Genomic DNA, 20822 nt, shown 5'->3' with positions numbered 1-20822 from the left:
AAAAAAAAAAAAACGGCATATAAATAGTAGCCGTGGCAACCGCACGTACTCCCTCCTGGGTCTTGATGACAGAGTCTGAGAATTCAGAAAAACCTCGGAGACCTCTCTTCAGTCCTCAGCCTCTACACAAAATAGAAAGAGAAGAAGAAGAAGAAGAAGAAGAAGAAGGGGGAGAAGAAAGAGCACAAAGTAAAGACAATGAGCAAACAAGGCAGGTCATATATCCAGCGCAGGGAATTTCTTCACTGAGAGTACAAGTGGGGGAGATGTTCTCAACATGTCATGTTAGTCATCTGAAGATTATGGAGCAGTGTGAAGCCAACGTCAGCTACTTTCCAGCCGTGGAGCTGACAGAGCAAGAAAAGCGCTTCCTTTATGAGGTCTGGAAAAAGCACCAAACACAGGCTTAACCCCTTACTGTTTAGTCTCGGCTCCGACCAGCCTCCTTTTTGGCCGCTAAGCCCATAACAGGGTAAACACAAGGGTTGGAAAATGCCTGTCTGCCCCTTTCTATCACTCAAAGACAATATTTAACCTTTTTCTGTGGAAGACCTGCTGCTGGGCTGCCCAGGGTCAACGCAGCCGCAAACCTGCAGAATGAGTTCGAGCAGAGCCGCGGCACGACGACGTGTTTCTGTAACTGAAAACGTATGTTCATGCGCTCAAATTGCTTTCATTGTGTAAGCAGCGCTGTGTGTTCGGCGCGAGCCTCTTGCTGAAATGAGCAGTTTTAACAGGCTATTCCTGTTGACAGTCAGCAGTACAGCCTGTGCCTTCATTAAAGCCGGTATTAATGTTTGTTTTGCAGCTTTGAACACAGCACCTGTTTCATGACATGAGTGCAGCAGAACTCCTGAGGCTGGCACAGCACAACTGACGCTGTTTGTTTAATGAGCAGGTCGGCTCAGAATCCTTTTCACTCGGTTTCTCGTGTCCTTAAAGTTTAACAAGAATATCATCGAATCACGTGTTTTAAACGAATCTGAGGGCAGGGTTGGGCAATATGACCGGAAAAGTGGATTACTAGGATTATAAAAAGGGTGAAATAGAGAGTATGGAGTTGCATTAGCAAATGTTTACGTAATAAACTGCTTCGTCCTATTTCTTGGATGTAAAGTCGTCCTGTTGGATGACATGGCTGACTCTCATTTATGGGAAAAAAACCCCACCTAACCTCTTGTAACAGAAGCCATTGCAGCCATTTTTGCATCAGTTACAACTAACAGATTAATTAAGAATGAAAATGTTTAGTAGCTACAGCCCAAAACGAAACAAATCTAAATATAAGAACTTAGACTGACTTTATTTCCGTCTGGGATTAAGAAAGTCAGTCTAAGTTCTTACATTTGTTTTGTTTTAGGCTGCAGCTACAAAACATTTTCATTCTCAATTAATCTGCTAGTTGTTTTCTTCATTTACTGTTTTGTGTGTTAGAATTTCAAACAGAGACGGGTGACAAATGTACGGGAAAAACTATGTCAAGTGTTTTAGTAACATGCCAGAGCAGCTTCACTGCTTCAATGTGCCTTTACAAGGATTCTACAACTTCCTGGAACTCTGTCAGAGGGATGAGCACCATTTTCCTCAAACATTTTCCCTCATTTGGTGTTCTGATGACAGTGGAGAGCGTTGTACAAACAAGAAATTAGTCCAAAATCTACTGCTAGTGACCATAACTTATGATTCCTTTTCATACTCATCAAAGCAGTCAGTTGCTCCCTGTGGATGTGGGGTGTTATAATCCTGGAAGAGACCACTACCATCAGGATTAAAATGTTTCATCACAGGATAAAGGTGATCACTCACAACAACTCTGTATATGTTTTCTTCCTTTTAGGGAGCCAAACCATGCTGGAAAAACACCCGCTACAACACAACAGAGCCGCCGGTGAATGGTTCTGTTTATTTCCTTTAATTTGTCACCCTTCTGTATCCACTAACAAGTATTAAAATCACTTTCGAGCATGTTGTGGGCTCCCTCACCCAGAACAAACCTGAGAAAAGCTTGAGCTGAGAAATTCTTACAGAAAAAAAGAAACTCCACACTATTCAGTTTGCAATGATCGAAATAGAAAAATCACAAATTCGTCACATTTAAAAAGCTGACTATTGCTTCTTGGTAGATTAATAAATTAGTTCGATTTTGTGGCTCATACTAGAACTGGTCAACTGACTAATTGTCGCGGCTCTAATCGTGTCTCATGTGAAGTGTGTCCACGGGATCAACATGGCATCTCTCCGGCTCTTACTCATCTTCACCGGCTCTGTGCTGCAGTTTTTCCCACATTTGTTCTCGCCGAGTCAGACTGGTCACTCGTGGTTAATCACACTGCTTAAATCCACAAGTCGGGGCACTGATGACTAGACTTTCAGTATTTGAAGAAACCCACAAAAAAAGTGGCACAAGCTGCCTGCCAGTGACAGACTGCTTGTACTTCAGATGTGATTTGTTGTTGTCTTTTCAGGTTTAACACACTTGACATTACTGGAATAATGCAGACGATACGTTATATTGTTAGTACATTTTCAATAACCAGCCCAGCCCCATGTAAGAGCTCGAAAACAGCAAGGAGAACAATTACACAATAACTGCTATGGACTAACCTACGTGTCGCAGTGAGATAGCAGCGATGTAATCTCCGGGCCCATGTGACCCACAGCCTTGGCTGCCTCCAGGATGGCTCTCCGGTACATCCCTTTCTTCTTACGGTTGAAGCGGGACCTGAAGAGCTCCCTGAAGGGCGACAGTTTGGCAACAGACAGCTGGGAGGTGGTGGGTGAACCGAACCACGCCACCTTCGCTTGGGGCCACTGGGCCTCGCAGCTGGCCGTCTCCTGTTTGCGCGTGCCGCTGATGCTGAGGACGCGCGCGGGCCACCAGGGGAAGCCGTGGATCTTCCCCCACACAATGTCACCCACCGCCACAGCGTGACCCTCCTCCGTTACGCACTTTGTCATGCTGCGGGTGTGAAGCCGCACCGTGAGCGGCGGCACCGTCTTGCAGTCGTCCCGTGAAGGTACAGAAGACGAGGTCACGGAGAGGTCCTCGCCAGGTGCCAGGTCGCACAGCTCAGGTGAGGTGCCGTCGGAGCTGAAGGACTTGGACTCGTCTAGACTGTCGCTGCTGCAGACCGACAGGCTGGAAGAATCCGCTTTACGCTTTCGGAAATTGATGAGAAGCGTGAGGTCGCTGTGGCCGCGCTCAGCCTCCTCCCCAGAACTCCCTGACCACAACTCCAAAGAGTTTTTGCCTTCTCCTGAGTCTTCAGAGTGGGGGAGACATGGACCGGGCGCTCTGGGGCTTCGTCTCCTAGTGCCCCCAACAAGTTCTGCCTCATACTCAACCATGCTTTCCTCACCCTCTCTTTGAGGGGTTCTCAAGCGGATCTTTGGAGAAGTTGAGTCCTGACCCACGGTTGCAAAAGGCCTAGTTAGTTTGAGTTTGGGAATGGACACAGTGAGGCCAGACCTTGTGGCATCTAAAATGTGCCGCTGTTCCTTGGTGGGATCTGAAGGCGTCTTGCCATTTTCTCCCACGCCATTCTGCACCAGTTGTTTGGGGCAGAATGGCTTGACTGAACCGTGGACTCGTGAGGGGATCTTCATGACCTCCCCCTTGCCCTGTGGAGTGCTATAGGAGATCTTTATGACAGGACTGTGGGGGATAACATCACCTCCAGGATATTTCTCCCCATCAGTCTCACCCCTTTTGTCCTTTCTGAGGCGCTTACTGTCAAGGCTGGGGCCATTTTCCCGCCTTTTAGTGTCCTTAGATGCAACTACATCCTCTTTTCTCGACAACTTAGATGAGGAGTCCTTGTCATCGCCCTCGTCGTCACTCTGTAGCGCATTCTCTTTTCTAGAAGTCTTGGTGTTGCTCATGCCGTCTTTGCTGTCCTCGTCACTATTAAGTGTGTTTTTGCACTTTTCACATAGTACCTGCCGCGGCCGCAGACGGATAGTACTCATGGTCATACGGCCAGGCTCTCGCGTCCGCCTCTTCTTTCTCTTGATTGGTCGTGGAGGAGGCTGAGGTACCCATTGGCTGTAGGTGTGGCGCACCCATAAGGGCTGAGGGAAGGGGGCTCCTTCAAAATAAGGAGGATAAGGAGTCTGTCCAGCTGGCACTGGTGTGGGTACGGGGCAGGGTGGAGGTGCAGTAGGTATGCTGCTTTCAGGGAGAGTGTTTTCATCCTTTGGTCTGTGTGAAGCCTGGCTGGGAGAGGTGGGAACCGGCTCCTCACTCAGAACTTCTGGGATTTCACAAGCCGGTTTAGATACTGGGCAGTCCCCGAGTTTTGCTGTGAAATCTGGTAGACAAAATAGCCCAGTCCTGAAACGAATGAGAGAAAAAGAAAACCAACAATTAATAATCATGGATCTCACTGAGCCTTGTAAGCAGGGCAGTCATGTTACACATTACAAACATTTCCTACTTTAGCAATCTCCTCTGAGAGAACAACAATGTAATGCCATGCTTGTATTTCACCATGTCAGATAACTGGAGGCCAGTGGGAGAGCACAAATCAAATACCTTGCTGTTTCAAAAGAGAAAAGAGCACCCAAAGCTGTTCACAGTCGCTTCTATAAATGGCCCACTACAAGCTTTAAGTAGAAAAATCTATTTTACCCTTTTAGTTTGAGTTGGACAGGACACACTGACGCCACTCTGCCTATCACCTGTATGCTGAAAGTTCTTCATGTGTGGGGGTTGGGGCTTCTGTGCAAGGCAGCCAAGCTTGCCAAGGTTATCTGTCCTTCTGCCTTAGGCCACAAAAGCAGAGCAATAGTATCACCGACTTTCTCTGAGGGATTTTATGTGTTCTTTTTCGTTCTCTGGGATCAGCCAACATGTCCAGCGAAGGCCAAACTGCCAAGAAGTCTTTGAGAGGTGGCTGGCAGGCAACAGTAACATGGCTGTGCTGCTTTAGTCAGGAGACAGCAGACAAAGAGACTACAGGATGCCCAGGATCCCCCCCTCCCCAACATCTGACTGAACAAAAACAATCCCATGAATCACTCGGGATTCAGAGATGTAGAGAAGGAGCCAGGAGATTTCAGTTTGTTTTTGCATCCGTGTCTACTTGGGGCTTATATGTGGTGAGATTATTAATTAGTGCACATTTGGGGAGCCTGATTTCCTCCCCAAGAGAAGGAGCTGGCAGGGATCTGTGAATCAAAGTCTCTTGGTGAGGCTTGTTCCTCTCACCTTTAAATAAGCGCCCCTAAAGCTGGTGAATATCAGCCTTCACTGTGATTGACACGGCACAAACAGTGCTGCCTGTGACAGGAACAGACAGTGCTAGTTAAGCACAGTACAAGGACACAGAATATGACCAGTCACACTCCACCACCCTGTTGCCATTTCATGTTGTGTACAGTGTAACTAGATGAAGGAGATCTGCCTGAATGATAGGATTAGACCGTGACATAAATAAGGCCGTGGGAGACAATGATAGGAAATGTATTTCCATGAGCTGAAAAGGAAGAAGTCGTCAAATTTGTCAGTGACAAGGCCTGAAATATAGGCCTATTTTAAGTTATTCCAAGGCCAGCCTTTTCCCATTTGGGTGGGTTATTTTCAGGAGAGCTTGGGCTCTTGCATGAAAAACCATCTAAGCATACTAAGGGGCAAAGCTGGTCAGATTCTGATTCTGCTAGTCTATAAATAGTGTAAAGCCAGTGGCTTCTAAGGTGCACAGCACCAGGAGCTACACAAGGCTTACACATGTGACACACAGCAAGAGGGCCAGATAAGCCATGATACATGTCAAATTATACCTGCATGCTTTGAACAGTGTTGTGCTTACTGTCAAGAAAGGGTCTTTTTTTTTGTCAGAGATAATCACCAGATCTGATGAAAACTAGATTTAGAGAAAAAGCATCATAGTTGTGATTCATCAAATCCCATTAATGTCATTTTCCATTGTTTCTACAGATCAGAAGTAACTGGTTATAAAAGAGCTATTTCTCAAAGGTGTAATAACATTTACTACAATATTAGTAAGACATGACTCCAGAAAACGAGTGCACACTTTTATGTATATAAAAGGCATCAAAATATAACTGTTAGACAAAATACTGTTGAGTCAAGGCCTACTCACTTTTACTGAATACGTTTTAGCTGCCCTGTATTTGATTAGGCTAACAATAAGCTATAGATGAACCCACTGACAGTAGCTATTGTTCAACACAAGTCATTAACAATCTCTGCAGGCTGGACAACTATCTTGACAGACAGTTTTCCACCATAATAAAATAACGTATTTCATAATGTCATTATGGGCTAAAATGATATCAGTTTGCCATTAGCCGGCAAGCTAGCTGATAGCTACCTTGTCAGCTACAATAACCTATAAGTCTTTTGTATGAGGGCCCAGTATGCTAACAGCTAGCTCACAAGCTAGCTTCGACTTAGCATCAAAGGTACATTAGCCGTTAGCAGAGTTTAGCAAATTAATTTTAGACAAGAAAACGAGAAGAAAAGGAAGAAAATACGACTCACTTTTTGTTGCAATCGAGTAATATCCCCGTGTAGCTCGTTTCTCGATAGGTCAGCGTCACCACCAGTGTATCGTTAACTACTTGATCGATAGTGACAGGTACCCGAGAGCCGGCCCGCAGCTCCTCGGCCACAGCCTCCATGTTTCCCGGGGTGAATTGTCCGGCTCGGCGGTGCTCGATCCCGGCCAAGGGAGCCACGGTCGCGTCGGCCAAAGATCCGTCTCCCCTTCGCTATTGGAGCAGGAGGCTACACCAGGGCATAAAATGACGCCATCACCCCCACCAAGTCAATTACAACAGTACTGCCACCGCTGACATCACGCTCTCTGTGCTACAGGAGCAAAAAATCTCCCAAGACAAGGCCTACCCTTTCTCTGTCTCTCTGCCTGCTTTGATGCCATTCATTGCTACGGATTTATGTCTCAGGAATGCCTCAGTTTTTCCCAGCGAGAAGTCTAACGGCGTTAGTGTTTTAAACATATACTGACATTACACTGGAGAAGTCATCAAATATAAATACATTATCAAATGACATGTAAGCGATGATCAGATTTAATAAGATAAAAAAAAAGCAGTATTTCAGTATTCACCTAAATGTTTACATCCACCAAACTACAAATAGATATACTTTCACAAGAGCATTAAATGTGATGTTTGGCATTAAAATGGCCTTTAAATGTTTTAACTTTGGTGATACACTTGAAAGGTGCCCTGCTGAGAATCAAATGACTTAATCGTTTTAAAGATGAGTTTAACTTTACCGTACAATTTCTCTCATGTATTTCAAATAAATGTTCTTTTATTTTAAGGTTAGTTTAATGTTTGTATAACTTGACAGATTTATCCTGGAGCTGAGCCAGTTATACTTTTGACAACTGAAGTTTCATTTCACAATAAGTAATTATCCATCAGTATCACATTTATTTTATATATACAGAGGTGATACAGTTTAATAAGTTACCAAACATGAGTGTTTAATGAAGAGGGGTTCTTGCAGAAGTCCAAAGAAAATGAGAAAGAAACAAGCGACAGAATTTGCCCAGGAGGAGACTTGAGATGTTTATTTTTATGATATGAGCATTACAACGGTCATTCATGAGGGATTAGTCTTCCACTGAATTTTTCGTATGAATCCAACATCAAAACATTTCAACAGCAGGTGGGTAATCCCTGTCACTTATCGAGAAAGCTCGGCCAGGTGCCTTCAGTGTAGATCATGATAGATTTTCCGAGATCCCTTCCCTGATTTCTCTTTTTGTCTAGAAGCCGCGTCTGCAGCTTCCTCATCTGTCAGTCAGCAGAGGGGAAAAAAAACAAAAACAAAATCAGATCAATAACCAATAAGTTCAATACAGCTGGGCTGCATGAGTGGTGAATAATGAATTACAAGTTTGACCTCTTCTATGTCCTCCTCTGCCGCTGCCATCTGCTCGGTCGCCGTGCCCCTGGGATTCCGGCGTCCCTCCTGTATCTTCACGACACGTGCGTGTATCTGCCGCTCCAGCCGCCGGGCTGATCTGGAGGGCCACGCAGGTCAGAGGTCAGAATTTCAAATCAAATGACTGAATATTTCGATGCTTTGGTATGGCCTGTGGCATCGTAGCCTGTATGGATGGTGGACAGGGTGTATCCGTGGCTGATTGTTTACATTTACATTATCGGGTCTTACTTTTAGTCAATCAGTGGAGGAGCTGTGCTATCTAATCAGGTTTATCAGTGTTTTCAAAGACATGATGTTGTCAAAGAAGAACAAAGGAAACTGCTGGTGCTCTGTGATGCATGTACAGTGTCTCTTTGTCCACTAGGTGTCTCTAGCTTTTCACTTTCACCCAGCTCACAGTTGTAAACCATGCAAAATAATATCCAGAAGGTATTTTTACGCTTGGAAGTATGTGACGTGCAGTTTTTATGAGGCACTATGATGGGATGAATAAAAGTAAAATCCATTATGCCTTTCTGAGAATCAATACCCAGCACAAAGGAGGAGATACATATTCAGTGTCAGGCAAGCTAAAACAAACTTTACTGGTCAGTGCAGCAGGTCTGGTTCTAATTCTGACTCAGGTTTCAGGATGTTGTGGACTGCTTTTTTTGGACTGTATTTTTTGGTCACACAGACTTCCACTTTACCTGTCCTCTTCACACTCTGTGATGGATGTGCCACTGCTGCTCTCCAAATCGGGCTTTGAATTTGCTTCCTGGAACAGAGTGAGGAGGTGTTTTTTCTCATGTACAACTGTATATTGTTTTCGATTGCTTGTCTGCATAAAGGATGACACAACTGTTGCAACACATCCTACAAAGATACAGCCTGCAGCCACGGTTGGAAAGCAGTAATACAACAGCCTCACTGTTCCTCTTCTTCTACCTTTCCAGTGTATATTTACACTGACGCTGCTGGTTGTATGCAAACATTACTCTTCAGCTACATGCTTTCAAATATAGCTCACAGCCAAATTACTCAAAACCATCCATATGCAGTGTGTGCATGTATAGCTTAGCATTGATAGCTATGTGTTGCTGCTGTGCTATCCTTGATGCAGATCACTCCCTCACAGAAACTGCAATCTGTTGCTGCTTCATCAACACCTCTGGCTGTGGTGGTGCTACTGCCTGGAAACCCATTCACTAGCATCACTATGATTTATCTCATGGTAATATCAGATTTATTGTTTCAGTGCTCCAGCCAATGTGACAGAGGTGGTGCTCGACTGCCCCCTGGTGGTTGGCAGGTTGACAGGTAGAAATTTAGGTGATTTATCCCACACATACCTCTTGCTTTCTTTGTCTTTCCTGCTTCTTTTTTTTGTACTCCGATGTTTTCTTCTCCTGCGTGATTTTGGCTTGCGTACGCCACTTCTGAAGAGCCTCTTGGTTTCTGCGGGAGAGTCGGATCACAATGCATGTCATAAATCTATGCCAAGAAAAATGATTCCTGGGTTATTGTTTGCAAAATGGCAAGGTGGCCTGTAAATATTGATTTCCCCTCCTTGCTTTGAATAATAGAAGTGATGCTAATCTGTGACCGTCGTTTACTTGGGTCAAATTGGCACAATAAAGTCTGACTTTATAAAACAACATCCTGTCCCGGCCTGATTATTCTGCTCAATTAATCCAAAATGGTTTAATGGCTAACATGCAGCAGCACAGAGGTTAAAGTATTACACTACGTGGTGCTGAGGCTGAAATCAGCTTACTTTCTTCTCTGCTCGAAGATAGCCTGATTCTCTTTCAGCTCCTTTATTGCAGCCTGTCTCCTCTCTTCCGGCCTCCTCCAATGCTGAGTGTCAGACAGGGCGAGCTCAGGAATTATGCCGGCCTTGGTAGTTGTCCTTTTTCTGACAAATAAATTGAGACAAAATGCTTTATTTTTATTGCTCCTCCGAGTTCTGAGCCTCGGCGGAGACAGCATGGGAGATTTTTATCGCCTGCTCTCTTCTGTGGAGAATGTCATTAAAAAATGTTTTGCCATCATTTTCCGAGGCACTATGCCTTATACTCTGCCCTCCACCACAACTTCAGGCTTCAGCGCTGAAGTTATCTAGTCCAACAAAACAAATGGGTCTGCTCTTTCCTCCTACTGGATGGCAGATAACACTTTCACTGCATTCGATAGATATCTGACCAGGTGAAAATGATTTATGGCCAACAGTTATTTGCTACCTGGAAAAAAGAAAAACCTGTAGAAAAACAAAAGTAGGAGCAATGAGACACCTTGTAGTTTTCGTGGTCAAGCTGTTTTCTTCCTTTTTAAAGAAATAGTTTAAGATTCTGCAGAAAGTTTTATCTTGTCCATTATATATTCGGAGACCGCCAGCCAATTAGCCTAGTGTGGAATAAAATCTGGGAACAGCTCGCCCAGCAATGTCCAGCAGTAAGAAACCCCCGGCCAGCACCTCTGAAGCTCATTAGTCAACATGTAACTGGAGTGTAAAGGGTTTTTCCTGGCACTAAATGGGCCTTTGAGTGGTAAATACACATGACAGTAAGCATGATTAGTTTATGCATATATGACAGAAATCTATGCATTTTCCTGTTATTTTTGAGAAGCTGATGAACACAACTGTCTAGTGTCTGAGTAGATTCTCAGTGCATTCAGGTCATGGTAATCCGAGGAGCTTCAATAGAAAGCAGCTGGACTTCTCTTTTAGGTTCTTGAAGATGTTTTACCTTCATTCAAGAGCTTCTTAAGTTCTAACGGACTGATGGGGAGTTTCAGAATTGTATAGTCACTCCAGCTCTAATGGCTTACTGGGCTAGTAGCCATGTGAACTGGAGAGACTATAAAATTCTGGACCTCCCCATCAGATAAATAAAACTGAAGAAGCCTCTTGGATGAGAGGTGAAACGTCTTTAAGGACCGAAAAGATAAGTCCAGTTGCTTTCTGCTGGAGCTCCTCGGACAACTGTCTGGTATGTGTGAGTAAATGAAACCCTGATAACAAAACTGATTTCTCTGGAGGATGCCAACATTTCCCCCAAAGCAGGAAAAACTCTGGTGTGAAAAGACAATTTGTCCTTTTGCAGGAGGTTATGCGTGACCATTTCTTGGCCAAGATTAGCTATGACTGCAGGAAGTTACTGGTCTCAGCCAAGAGATATTCTGGAACAAATAAACAAGATAGAATTAGTTTAATCAGTTAATTAGTGAGCTGTAATGGTGGTGGAGAGCTAATATTTCAGAGGTATGGTAGATGGTTAGTTAGGCTAAACTGTCTCTTGGCTGTAGCTTCCAATGTAATGTACAGATGCTAGATGGGCATCTTCTTCTCTAACTCGTCAAAAGAAAACATCCATCCATCCATCCATCCATCCATCCATCCATCCATCCCAGCTGACTTCAGGCGAAGGCAGAGGACACCCTGGAAAGGTCACCAGTCTATCACAGGGCTACACCTAGAGACAGACAACCAAGTACACTCACATTCCCACCTACGGACAATTTAGAATCACCAATTAACCTCAACATGTTATTGGACTGTAGGAGGAAGCCGGAGGATCCGGAGAGAACCCACGCTGCACGAGGAGAACATGCAAACTCCACGCAGAAAGATCCCGGGTGTCCTCCCCGGGATGTGCACCGGTGACCTTCTTGCTGCGAGGCAATTGTGCTAACCACCGAGCCACCTTGCAGCCCCAAAAGAAAGCAAATAAGCATAAATCCCAAAATATCAATGTATTTCATTTCATCCAAACATCTTTACGTACTTTTTGGTGGTAGGTAGAAGTCGCGACTTTGGACCCAGCTCGGCTTTGTCCAGCAGGATCAGTTTATTTTTGAGTTCAATGAACTTCTGTAGCTCGTCCTTGTCCACGGCTTCATCCTGCTCCTCCACGTTGGACCCCGTCAGCTCTGACAGCTGGAGCTTCTCCACCACTGGCAGCTCTGGCAATGAAACAGGCATGGCAGCAACAACTGTGATGTGGAGGCAGAAAACACTGGCAACAATCATCGGCGCTTACTGATACTGAGGCTGGTAGAAGCGCATGATGATAATTGGTTGAAAAAGAGTTTTTGTTCTCCGAATGCAGCAAAGATTTACATACAGTCATTTGTAAGCAAATTCACACAATAACAGCAGGTAAAACATTCCCTTCTAGGCATCTACATGAACTGCAGAGGAGAATATGGTATCAGCAAGTTTGTACTGAATTAATAAAATAAGTGGCTGAAAGTAACTTTTGCCCAGTGGAGGATAACTGCACTCAAACAGGCTATATATTCCATTCTTATTCCAGCTGATAAAGGTTGATAACAAATGAATGGTGTATATTCAGGTCTGCTAGACTTATACTCTGTGGCAATTAAATAAAAGGAGATTTCCTTGTGAAGACCGAAGCCCTGTCTTTGTTAATAACCTTGTAGGCAGGGAGATAGATCGCGTGATTGAGGGCTCTGGCTCTGCTCATTGTGCAGCAGCAGCCTCTCCTGTGGAGGGCTGTCTTGGGCTTCTCACAGTGATTACCTCCAGACAGTGCTTAGTGACAGAGAGCTCCTGTTTAGAACCCACAGGTTATCGATCATTTTCATCTGGCTAAAAATATTACAGAGCTGGAACGGTGGGGGGGAGCAAAAGGGAAAAAAAAAAAAGGAAAAAAAGAGTCAGCTGAGTGGCACGCGCTGTCTCCAAGGGAACAGAAGTCACACCAGTGAAGTGGTACCAGGGCAAGGAGCTATTTTTGTGTCCAGCCGTCCTATCTTTGAGAAAAAGAGCAGATGGCTGGGATGCACGTGCATGCACCACGCTGCTGTGTTGTTCAAACTTTTAGTGCCTTTTATTCACCTTCGGGGGTCTTCTTTGCGCTAACTGGTCGTTTAGCCATAGCACTCCTCAGGTAATGAAGGATGGACTGTAGTCCTTGGTGCACGATGTCTTGTGGAGGAAAACGGATGGGGCAGTCCCTCAAGTTCAGACCTTTGAGGGTAATCAAATTCCCTGAAAAACAAAGGCAAATAATGAATTGTTTATAGCAGCATACACTCTTGCTATAAATTAATCAGGATATGAGCTGACACACACATCCTGATTAATTTACACTGAATGAGGAAGAAGCTTACATCCTGTGTATTTCTTAATTACTGATATTAATTTACATGAAAGCAACAACACAGCAGCAGTGATATCAGCAAAGAGGGGAGCAAAAAAAGATTTTCAGCCATATTGCATCAACTACTAACAACCTGTATTTCTTTCTACATGTAATTCAGATCTAAATATGGTGTCTGTGAGACCTATTGACATTCATGATATAAAAACTTTGTTTTAAAGAGTGAGACATTGCTCACTGATTGAGGTCACTGAACTGAACTCACCCAGCTCCGGTGGCAGTTCTGAGAGAGGATTTCCTTCAAGCAGAAGGGTTTTCAGAGACCTACATGAATAAAATCACACACTATGAGACAACTAAAAGGGGTTACCCTTGATTGACAAGCAGGTTTTTATCCCAAACTGAACACTGGAGTCGGCTGTCCAAGATATACCAAAGCCATAATGTAGAAATACCCAGAAATGCTTATGTTTACTTTGACTTGCCACACTTAGCTCTACATTTGTATATTTGTGTATTTATTTTAAGACCCTCAACATATAGTGATAGCTTCAAAAAATAGACAGACACATCAAAACTTGTCCTGAAACTTGACAAAGAAACATACTGGAGTCCCATGGCGGCCGAGAGATTTGGAATCAGTCAACATTTATTTTTAAAAAGCTTACCTGTGTGAGCCAATTTCAGCAGGGAGCGACACAATTTGGTTTTTTCTGAGGTCCAGCCACTGCAGGTTTGGCAAGTCGATGAACAATGAAGCTGGGATACTGATGATCTGGTTGCCTTCAAGACTTAGATACTAAAAATGACACACTGAGCAGTTAGATATTACAGAAGAATACATTATGCTACAGTATAAGAATTTAGGCCCAAGATACAGACTTCTATTTGCTTGAAAGCACTTCAGCTTACAGTATGTAACTGAGTGGGTGAAGTTGAACAATTGTACAGTCCAAACTGACCTTTAGTGTGGTATTTTTCAAAACACTGTCTGGAACTTGTTTGAGATTAGATCTGCTCAGACATAATGTCTCTGTTGAATAACATTCAGCCGGCTCCTGTGGCTCAGCATCGTCATGCGGCGGAATGTAAGGAGGCTGTGGTTTGGTAACACTGCTTCCAAAGACGAAGCGTCGCTGCACATCAGGAACCTCTTTCTCTTTCTCTGGGGAGGTCATTGTAGAAGTGATGCTGGGATGTTTTGCTTGTGTACTCAGACCATTGTTCAGGAGGTTCAAGTGTCTTTCGGCAGATGCATTTTTCTTCCTGTGTATGAAAATAAGAAAGTTTGTGTAAGAGCCATATTGAACGAAGAGGTTTCGTCTGACAGTGCTGCTTCTTAAGTCTCATTAATCACCAGTTGTCTTTAGCCAAACAAAAAAAATGTTTCAAAAGTTTCAAATTGATGTACAGATAAAAACAAACAGAAAGAGGCTATCTCATATTAACATCCATCCATCCATTATTTAGACATGGTTTTATCCTCTGTGGGGTCATGGGGGGCTGGAGTCTATCCCAGCTGACTCAGGGTGAAGGCAGGGGACTCCCTGGACAGGTCTCATATAACATCAATACTATCCAGTAATGAAAGCAACACCTTTCTTGTCAAATTTCTGTAATTTTTTCAAGCACTTTAGTTCATTCTTCCATTTGTTTAAAGAGGGCTCAGTCCAAAAATAAGCACATATATGTACAACAAAACACAGCACTGAGCACAAAATCCAAAATCCTATTTTTAAGAAGAACACCAAACCTGACTGTCTTTACGGTCAGGGGTGACAGCTTCATTCCCCTGGACTGCTGCCAGCTCCACATGTCACTCCAGAAAGAATGTACTTATTCACAGTAAAAATCAACAACAGCAAAACAACACAAGTTCAAAATTTTTTTTCTTCACAAAATAAACTATTTAGGATATTTAATATCAAATTTCAATCTCAAGATTTTGTTTGTTCTGCAAAGGTTTGACCCCCCCAAATCCTTAAGAACATATTTTCTTCTTTCTAGGTTTGGGAAACATTTTTATAGAACAGAACGTTGTAAAAAAATGTGTTCAGTTTATACCTGTTACGTATTGGTCATATTATTATTATTATTACTATTATTATTATTATTATAACATCAGCTTGTTTTTGACCAACATTTAACTTCAATCAACACATTAACACTCTTGTACAGTCCTGCTTTTTACAAATTTGAAATATTATCCTCATGTTCTCCCATCTGGTCGACTGCAGGTCATTACTCACCTGCCTAATTGATGCAGCAATTGCACATTTACAGTTTAATCAAAACTCAGCAGAAGGACTGCTCACAAACACTTCAGGAAACACATTACTGGAGTCCTGGCCGAGTTGCACTGGTTCCCCATTCATCACAGGACTCAGTGTAGGCTTCTGCTGATACTTTTAAATCACTACATGGTCTGACTCTGCTCTCATTGGTAACCCCTCATTCTGCAACACTGAGGAACAAGTTACTGTCACAACGGTCAGTCAGTGCTTCAGTGTAAAAAACTTGAAAGTCCACCACTTTTCTGATACTTCACAGTGCTTTTCTTTAAAAAAAAAAAAAGGTGTTTTGCTATATTGTTTTATCGCATTTCCTAATGTTTTCTTGTCTTAAAAAAAGTTATATAGACGCTTTATTGTTTATTGTTGTAGTTTATTTTATCGTAAAGCACCTTGAAACTCCTTTTTTTTTGAAGGGTGCCACATGGACAAAGTTTACTATTAATTTATATCATATTTCTGTTCATATATTTAGTGTTGAAAAGCTACTTCAGCCCACACGGAACTTTGCAGTGTTGATATTGGAGCTAATGCTAGTTAGCTCACGTAGTAACTGCTGATGCCAGCTAACAATGGTCTAACCGATAACCAGCTGTACCACCGCTGCATTAGCTTACCTGCTGTGTCAGTAAAAAAAATACTCCTAAATGTGACTCGGTATCTTCTTAAAATAACTTAGTGTAGAACATTTTAAAAAAAGTAGGAACATATCATGCTAACCTTTAGCCTACCGCCTCTCAAGTTTGACATCGTAACCATGGCAACGAGGTCAACACAACTACGGCAACAGTTCACGCGCAAACAGGGCGAACTGCGGCAGCGAGGTTTCAACTAATATTTAATTAATGTTTAGTCCAGAGGGCGTGGTCAGGTCACAAAGCACCAAATGTGACATATTTTTAATTCTGTGCAGTGCAGCGGCAGGATAAATAGTGTGCATATTGTAAAGTGTTAATCCCTCTCCCCCCTCAGTGATCCGGCTCCACCCATCCATCCTCTAATGAGATTGGGGAGTAGAGCACTGAGGTTCATTTGGGCTGCAGGAAAGCAGCAGCAGTTCTCCGCTGGTAGAGAAACGCTGTAAAAACCACCACTTCATACTGACCTATGCTGGCTTCACCTACACAGGCTGCTCTCCGTGTGTTCATATGCATGACAGTGTGTGATACGGAGCTACGTCGACCACAGTCACTGGCCAGCAACTGTCACACTACGATCACAGGTGTCAAGTCAGGAAGAATGCCAAGGGGCAGCTTCCGGTTATCACTTTCAATATAAGATTAGCGTAAAGAAAAAGTAAAAAATACACTGGAAGGTGTTTTGAAATATACTTAAACTTGCTTGCTGTGTGGAGTACTTACCATGGGCATAATTTTCATTTAAATACAAAAATTTTAATAATCAAATACTCCATTTAATGCATTTTCCTAGAATTTGTATGCACTAAATTGTCCATTTGCATGGAAGACAATTTATATGTGAATTATCACCTGGTGGAATTCAGGCGATCCCTATTCCAAGGTGTCATTTATGACACACTGATGCATTTTGCACTCCTGTCAGCTATTTTATCACTGCATTAGGTGATGGTATGCATAATTTAACAGGAAGCAAGGGTAGAGTATTGAAAATCATTGATGTTCATGGGGGGCTTCTTACCTCATATCATCTTCCCTTTCACATTTTCCTACATATTACCTTTTTCTGTTTCTTCTTTTTCAAACCCATAGACAATCGTTTTAATGAATCTTATGTTAACAGTTAAAATAGCTTGTATATCCTTATTAAAATCACACAGAGGCTTATTTTGTATAATCAAAATATTACATCGATGCACCTTGAAATCATTTCTGTTGATTTCCTCAGATGTGTGAAATACATTTAGTGATGTTTAAAAATGAGCAGGGTCATACAAGCAAAAAAAATAAATAAATCTAAACTGGTTATACATTAGGAGTGAGGAAGGGCATTATGGTGTGGTTTATACGCAATCAATCTGACTTCATGGAGGCATGCATTTAAAAATCTCCCATCCTTTAATAAAGTTAGATTTTCAGTAATTTCCCAGACTGGGATAAATAAAGTATTTTTCTATTCTATTCTATTCTATTTCTAAGCTTTTATTCCTAAGACAAAATTGGTCAACTTCCGGTTCTGCAGCGTCTCACCGCGTCCGTCTTGACGCAGCTTTTACTACCAGCCCCGAGAAACACCAAGTCTGTCGGTTTGGCTGCGGAAGACAACTGAACACAACCAGCACCGAGTGATTATTTCAGCCTACAGCTCCAAACTTAGCCAACAGTGTGTGTTGGGAACACCTCCCGGTCCGTCGGTTCGGGCGTTGCACTCGCTCCCCGCCGCTTTCTACACACTTTTTTTCTGCTCACAGTGTCGGCAGAAGAAATAACGGGAGAGAAAATATTTAAAGCGAAAATAACGGACACGGTTCGGGTGAAATGTATGGCTGTTGTGACTGTGTTTTCTGAGGAGGAGGGTGTCCAACACACAGCTGTAGTTTCTCTTCAAGAGGCGAGGAATGCAATCTGAGCATCAATGTTTCACTGGGGCAAGTGGAAGAAGAGGATGGGAGCCAATAGTTCTTCAAAGAGGCCAGTTTTCGACGAAAAGGAGGATGGTAAGTGATGGAAAAGTAAAACGAGGCTTCTTCTACGTATATTAACTACTTCAGAAGTAGCCAGCAGTGATTGTTGTGACTATTTATTCTTTAACTCCTTTTTTTAAGGCATCTGTTAGCACTAGCATGCAGCAGCTAAGTTGTCCAAGTTTCTATTAGAGATGACAGGAGAGCACTGCTGCTGCTTTACTCTGCTAAAGTTTAATTTAAATTAACAAAAATCACATTTATCAAAGTCTGCTGTTGTGTTTTCCTGATGTTGGAGGCTTCCTACTATCATCCAGCTTTACTATCTGCCTCTTTTATCACCCAGAGGAGGTAATAAAAGAAGAAAAGTGATCCTAAATTAGTATTTCCATCACATTCAGTGCATGTGCATAGGAAGCCTCAGATAAAATAAAAAAATGAAATCTTTCTCACAGGATCACAAAGTGCAGCGTTGCCACTCAAGCACAGTAAAAATATCTCTTTGCTCACGCTGCGAGAAAAATACTTTAATGCCTCAATGAACTCTTTTGAAATGTGCACTGTTTGAAGACACAGAGTTAATTGCATAATTAAGACAAGATTAGTGTCATGCATGGAAGTAATGTTAATTCATGATATCTTGTCAGCGTATGGGGAAATAAGCCTCTTGGAAGTGCACCCAGTGAGCTCAAGCACTGAATCACCGAATCTCTGCACAAAAAAAAATAGAAATCCAGTGTTGCTGCAGAAGAGCATTCATGAAAACTTGCCGAAAAAAAAAACTTGAGTAAATGAGGTCATTTCTCTGCAGGGACGTGGTCATATGGTCCGTGCTTGTGTATGTGTGTTTAGTACACATGCCTTGCATACAAGGGTAACCCAATTAAGTGTACAGCTTCTGTGGAGTAGCCTTCCAGAAAAAGTAGATTACTATAAAGGGGGGAGTGGTCACCGAGGGGGACTACAGCTTTAGATTGTGTCTGATCACATCCAAGCCTCACATGTATGTGCTGATGTTCATCCAGCCAGGCTGTACACATTCCTGTTTCTTTCAGCGCTCTCTGCGATTAAAAGAAAAACCTTGAGGAGGCTCACTACTGAACTTCTCAAGGCTGAGGTGGTGTGTTTCTCCGGTTTGTCTGTGCTGAGAAAGTCAGAGAGAGAGAGCCCCTACATCCTCCTATCATCAGGTGCCACTTATGTATGACCTGCACAACCGTAATAACTACTGAGCTGGGCTTTGATTTCAATGTGTGCCAGGAGTCAGCGCATTTGCATTGTCAGCATCATCATTTAGTTAATCACTGCCTTCGCCTGTTATCATTATCCACAGATGCATAGATTGGAGTTGGATCTGTTCTTTGGTGCAAAAGTGCATTTGATGTAATTGTACAATATTATCGCAGGAATGTGCTCTACGGCGAGTCCCTTTGTACGGCGGTGGAAATGCTCCCCTGCTCTGCTGAAACACACACTGAGCAGTAGGCATGGGCTAATGTGAGTAGAGGGCATATGCATTAAAAAGAGACAACTGTTAATGTCAGGCTGATCACCTTGAACACTCGCGAAGCGCTGATTCTGCACAGTTTACCGCCTTTGTAAAGCAGCTGCCTCTCTCTTTTTTTTTTTCTCTCCCCTCTCTGTATATCTTTCAAAGAGCTGCCGCGCGCTGATAACAGTCTGAGCAAATCATGGTGCACTGCGTTGTGGATGCCGACTTAGACTCTAGATGTCTCTTGCTGCCTGTCAGGTCTCTTAGAAACAGTATCCCCTGGCTTCTTGGAAAACAGCATATGGCCTACATTAGGCAGTAATATTAGAGCGGCGTTTGGCTCAAAAGGCTGCAAACATAATCAAGTGGTCAGGTTGATGTCCAAGCGTAGCTGCCAAAAGGGCTTTTTTGGCAGATAGTTTGATTAGCAAAGGAAAGCTGTGGAATTGATTGAGGTGCACATCCGGCTTGTTTGCGCGTTTGCTTTTTACACTCTTTGACAACAGCATCCGGAGCGGGAGAAGTCAATGGTTGGATCAACTGGGATTAAGCAGGTCTGGTCCATCGGATGCTTAATCATGTGTTTTATCATCGTTTGTGAGAGAACTTTTTCTCCGGCGCTGCTACACAAGTGAACACATCTTGTTAAATAACAGAAACTGCCATATTCTGGACAAGAAGCTCTGAACCTGCTTGGCTTCTGGGTAGAACGGCACCATATTGGAAAAAGCTGACAGTGTGATGGTTAGTTTTTCTGGATTTATATGAAAAAAAAAAAATACAGATTATCACCTAGATGACTTGAGTGACTCAGTTTGGAAGGAATGAATCACTCGAGAATAATGAGGGTGATTTTGTAGGAGGGTACATCTGCATAGAAAATAAAAAAGCTAAGAACTGACTTTTTACACTGAAGATTTATTTATTTTTGAGTGCAAAACCATTTCCGACCTTTCTCATATGATGTAACGCTGGTAAAGGCATTTAAAATAGATTTTTGCTTTGGATGCCGTTCATCTGGCTCAGCCCTGCTTTCACTTCTATGTTGAGCTACATTCCTGCTGATGTAGAAATCTTAGCATTTAAACGCTACTGAACCACTTCCTCACCTGCATTCAGAGCGTCTCCTGGAGGCAAAACATAAATAATAAATACACAAAATGCATCACTTGCTAAATACCTGCTTAGTGAGGAGCGCTTCAATTTGCCGACTTTTCCTGAACGTCTTGCATGCAGGCTACAGTAGAAGTGAAGCGTCTGTGCACGGTGAAGCCTCTAGTCTCCACTCGTCCTCCAGTGCTGACACAGTTGATCATGTTCATTTGGTTGTGGGAAAATATTCTATTCGTTGTTCAGATGTACAGCTGCTGCATTTCTTTTTTGC

The 20822-nt window shown here is 43.0% G+C and overlaps 3 protein-coding genes across 4 annotated transcripts in view; 1 reads left to right on the top strand and 2 right to left on the bottom strand.

Moving 5' to 3' along the window:
• Positions 1-6: 6 nt before the first annotated feature.
• pwwp2b (PWWP domain containing 2B) lies at positions 7-6818 on the bottom strand. The gene is made up of 3 exons (XM_008290642.1): positions 6506-6818; positions 2609-4333; positions 7-122 (listed from the first exon to the last, which is right to left on the bottom strand). The coding sequence occupies exons 1-3, from the start codon at positions 6643-6645 to the stop codon at positions 116-118; spliced, it is 1872 nt and encodes a 623-aa protein (XP_008288864.1). The 5' UTR covers positions 6646-6818; the 3' UTR covers positions 7-115.
• Positions 6819-7538: 720 nt separating this feature from the next.
• Positions 7539-16535, bottom strand: LOC103363756 (leucine-rich repeat-containing protein 27). Of its 2 annotated transcripts, none has more exons than XM_008290641.1 (11): positions 16450-16535; positions 14016-14319; positions 13722-13852; positions 13319-13377; positions 12789-12941; positions 11713-11890; positions 9702-9842; positions 9277-9382; positions 8635-8702; positions 7901-8021; positions 7539-7791 (listed from the first exon to the last, which is right to left on the bottom strand). In XM_008290641.1, the coding sequence occupies exons 2-11, from the start codon at positions 14229-14231 to the stop codon at positions 7678-7680; spliced, it is 1287 nt and encodes a 428-aa protein (XP_008288863.1). In that variant the 5' UTR covers positions 14232-14319; positions 16450-16535; the 3' UTR covers positions 7539-7677. The 2 variants fall into 2 exon arrangements, with proteins under 2 accessions (XP_008288863.1, XP_008288862.1); XM_008290640.1 differs by lacking the exon at positions 16450-16535 and adding an exon at positions 15962-16079.
• Positions 16536-17608: 1073 nt separating this feature from the next.
• LOC103363755 (serine/threonine-protein kinase 32C) overlaps positions 17609-20822 on the top strand; it is a 78385-nt gene continuing 75171 nt past the window's right edge. Inside the window, exon 1 of the mRNA XM_008290639.1 lies at positions 17609-17979. Coding sequence (XP_008288861.1) covers positions 17898-17979 — 82 coding nt within the window. The 5' untranslated portion in view covers positions 17609-17897. The remainder of the gene's footprint in view (positions 17980-20822) is intronic.

The sequence above is a fragment of the Stegastes partitus genome, unplaced genomic scaffold (genome assembly GCF_000690725.1).
Source record: "Stegastes partitus isolate 25-593 unplaced genomic scaffold, Stegastes_partitus-1.0.2 Scaffold688, whole genome shotgun sequence".
Lineage (NCBI taxonomy): Eukaryota > Metazoa > Chordata > Actinopteri > Pomacentridae > Stegastes > Stegastes partitus.
The sequence above is the reverse complement of the archived record's forward strand: the minus strand, read 5'-3'. Positions and strand labels throughout refer to the sequence as shown.

What these genes read in the sequence shown, in the direction of transcription:
- LOC103363756 (XM_008290641.1), bottom strand. Translation starts at nt 14,231, where the DNA reads ATGACCTCCCCAGAGAAAGAGAAAGAGGTTCCTGATGTGCAGCGACGC. An exon ending in TGAAAAATACCACACTAAAG is followed by an intron (nt 13,853 to 14,015) that starts GTCAGTTTGGAC and finishes TGTCATTTTTAG; the next exon opens with TATCTAAGTCTTGAAGGCAA. An exon ending in AAAGACAAAGAAAGCAAGAG is followed by an intron (nt 8,703 to 9,276) that starts GTATGTGTGGGA and finishes ACTCTGTTCCAG; the next exon opens with GAAGCAAATTCAAAGCCCGA.
- pwwp2b (XM_008290642.1), bottom strand. Translation starts at nt 6,645, where the DNA reads ATGGAGGCTGTGGCCGAGGAGCTGCGGGCCGGCTCTCGGGTACCTGTC. An exon ending in TTACTCGATTGCAACAAAAA is followed by an intron (nt 4,334 to 6,505) that starts GTGAGTCGTATT and finishes CATTCGTTTCAG; the next exon opens with GACTGGGCTATTTTGTCTAC.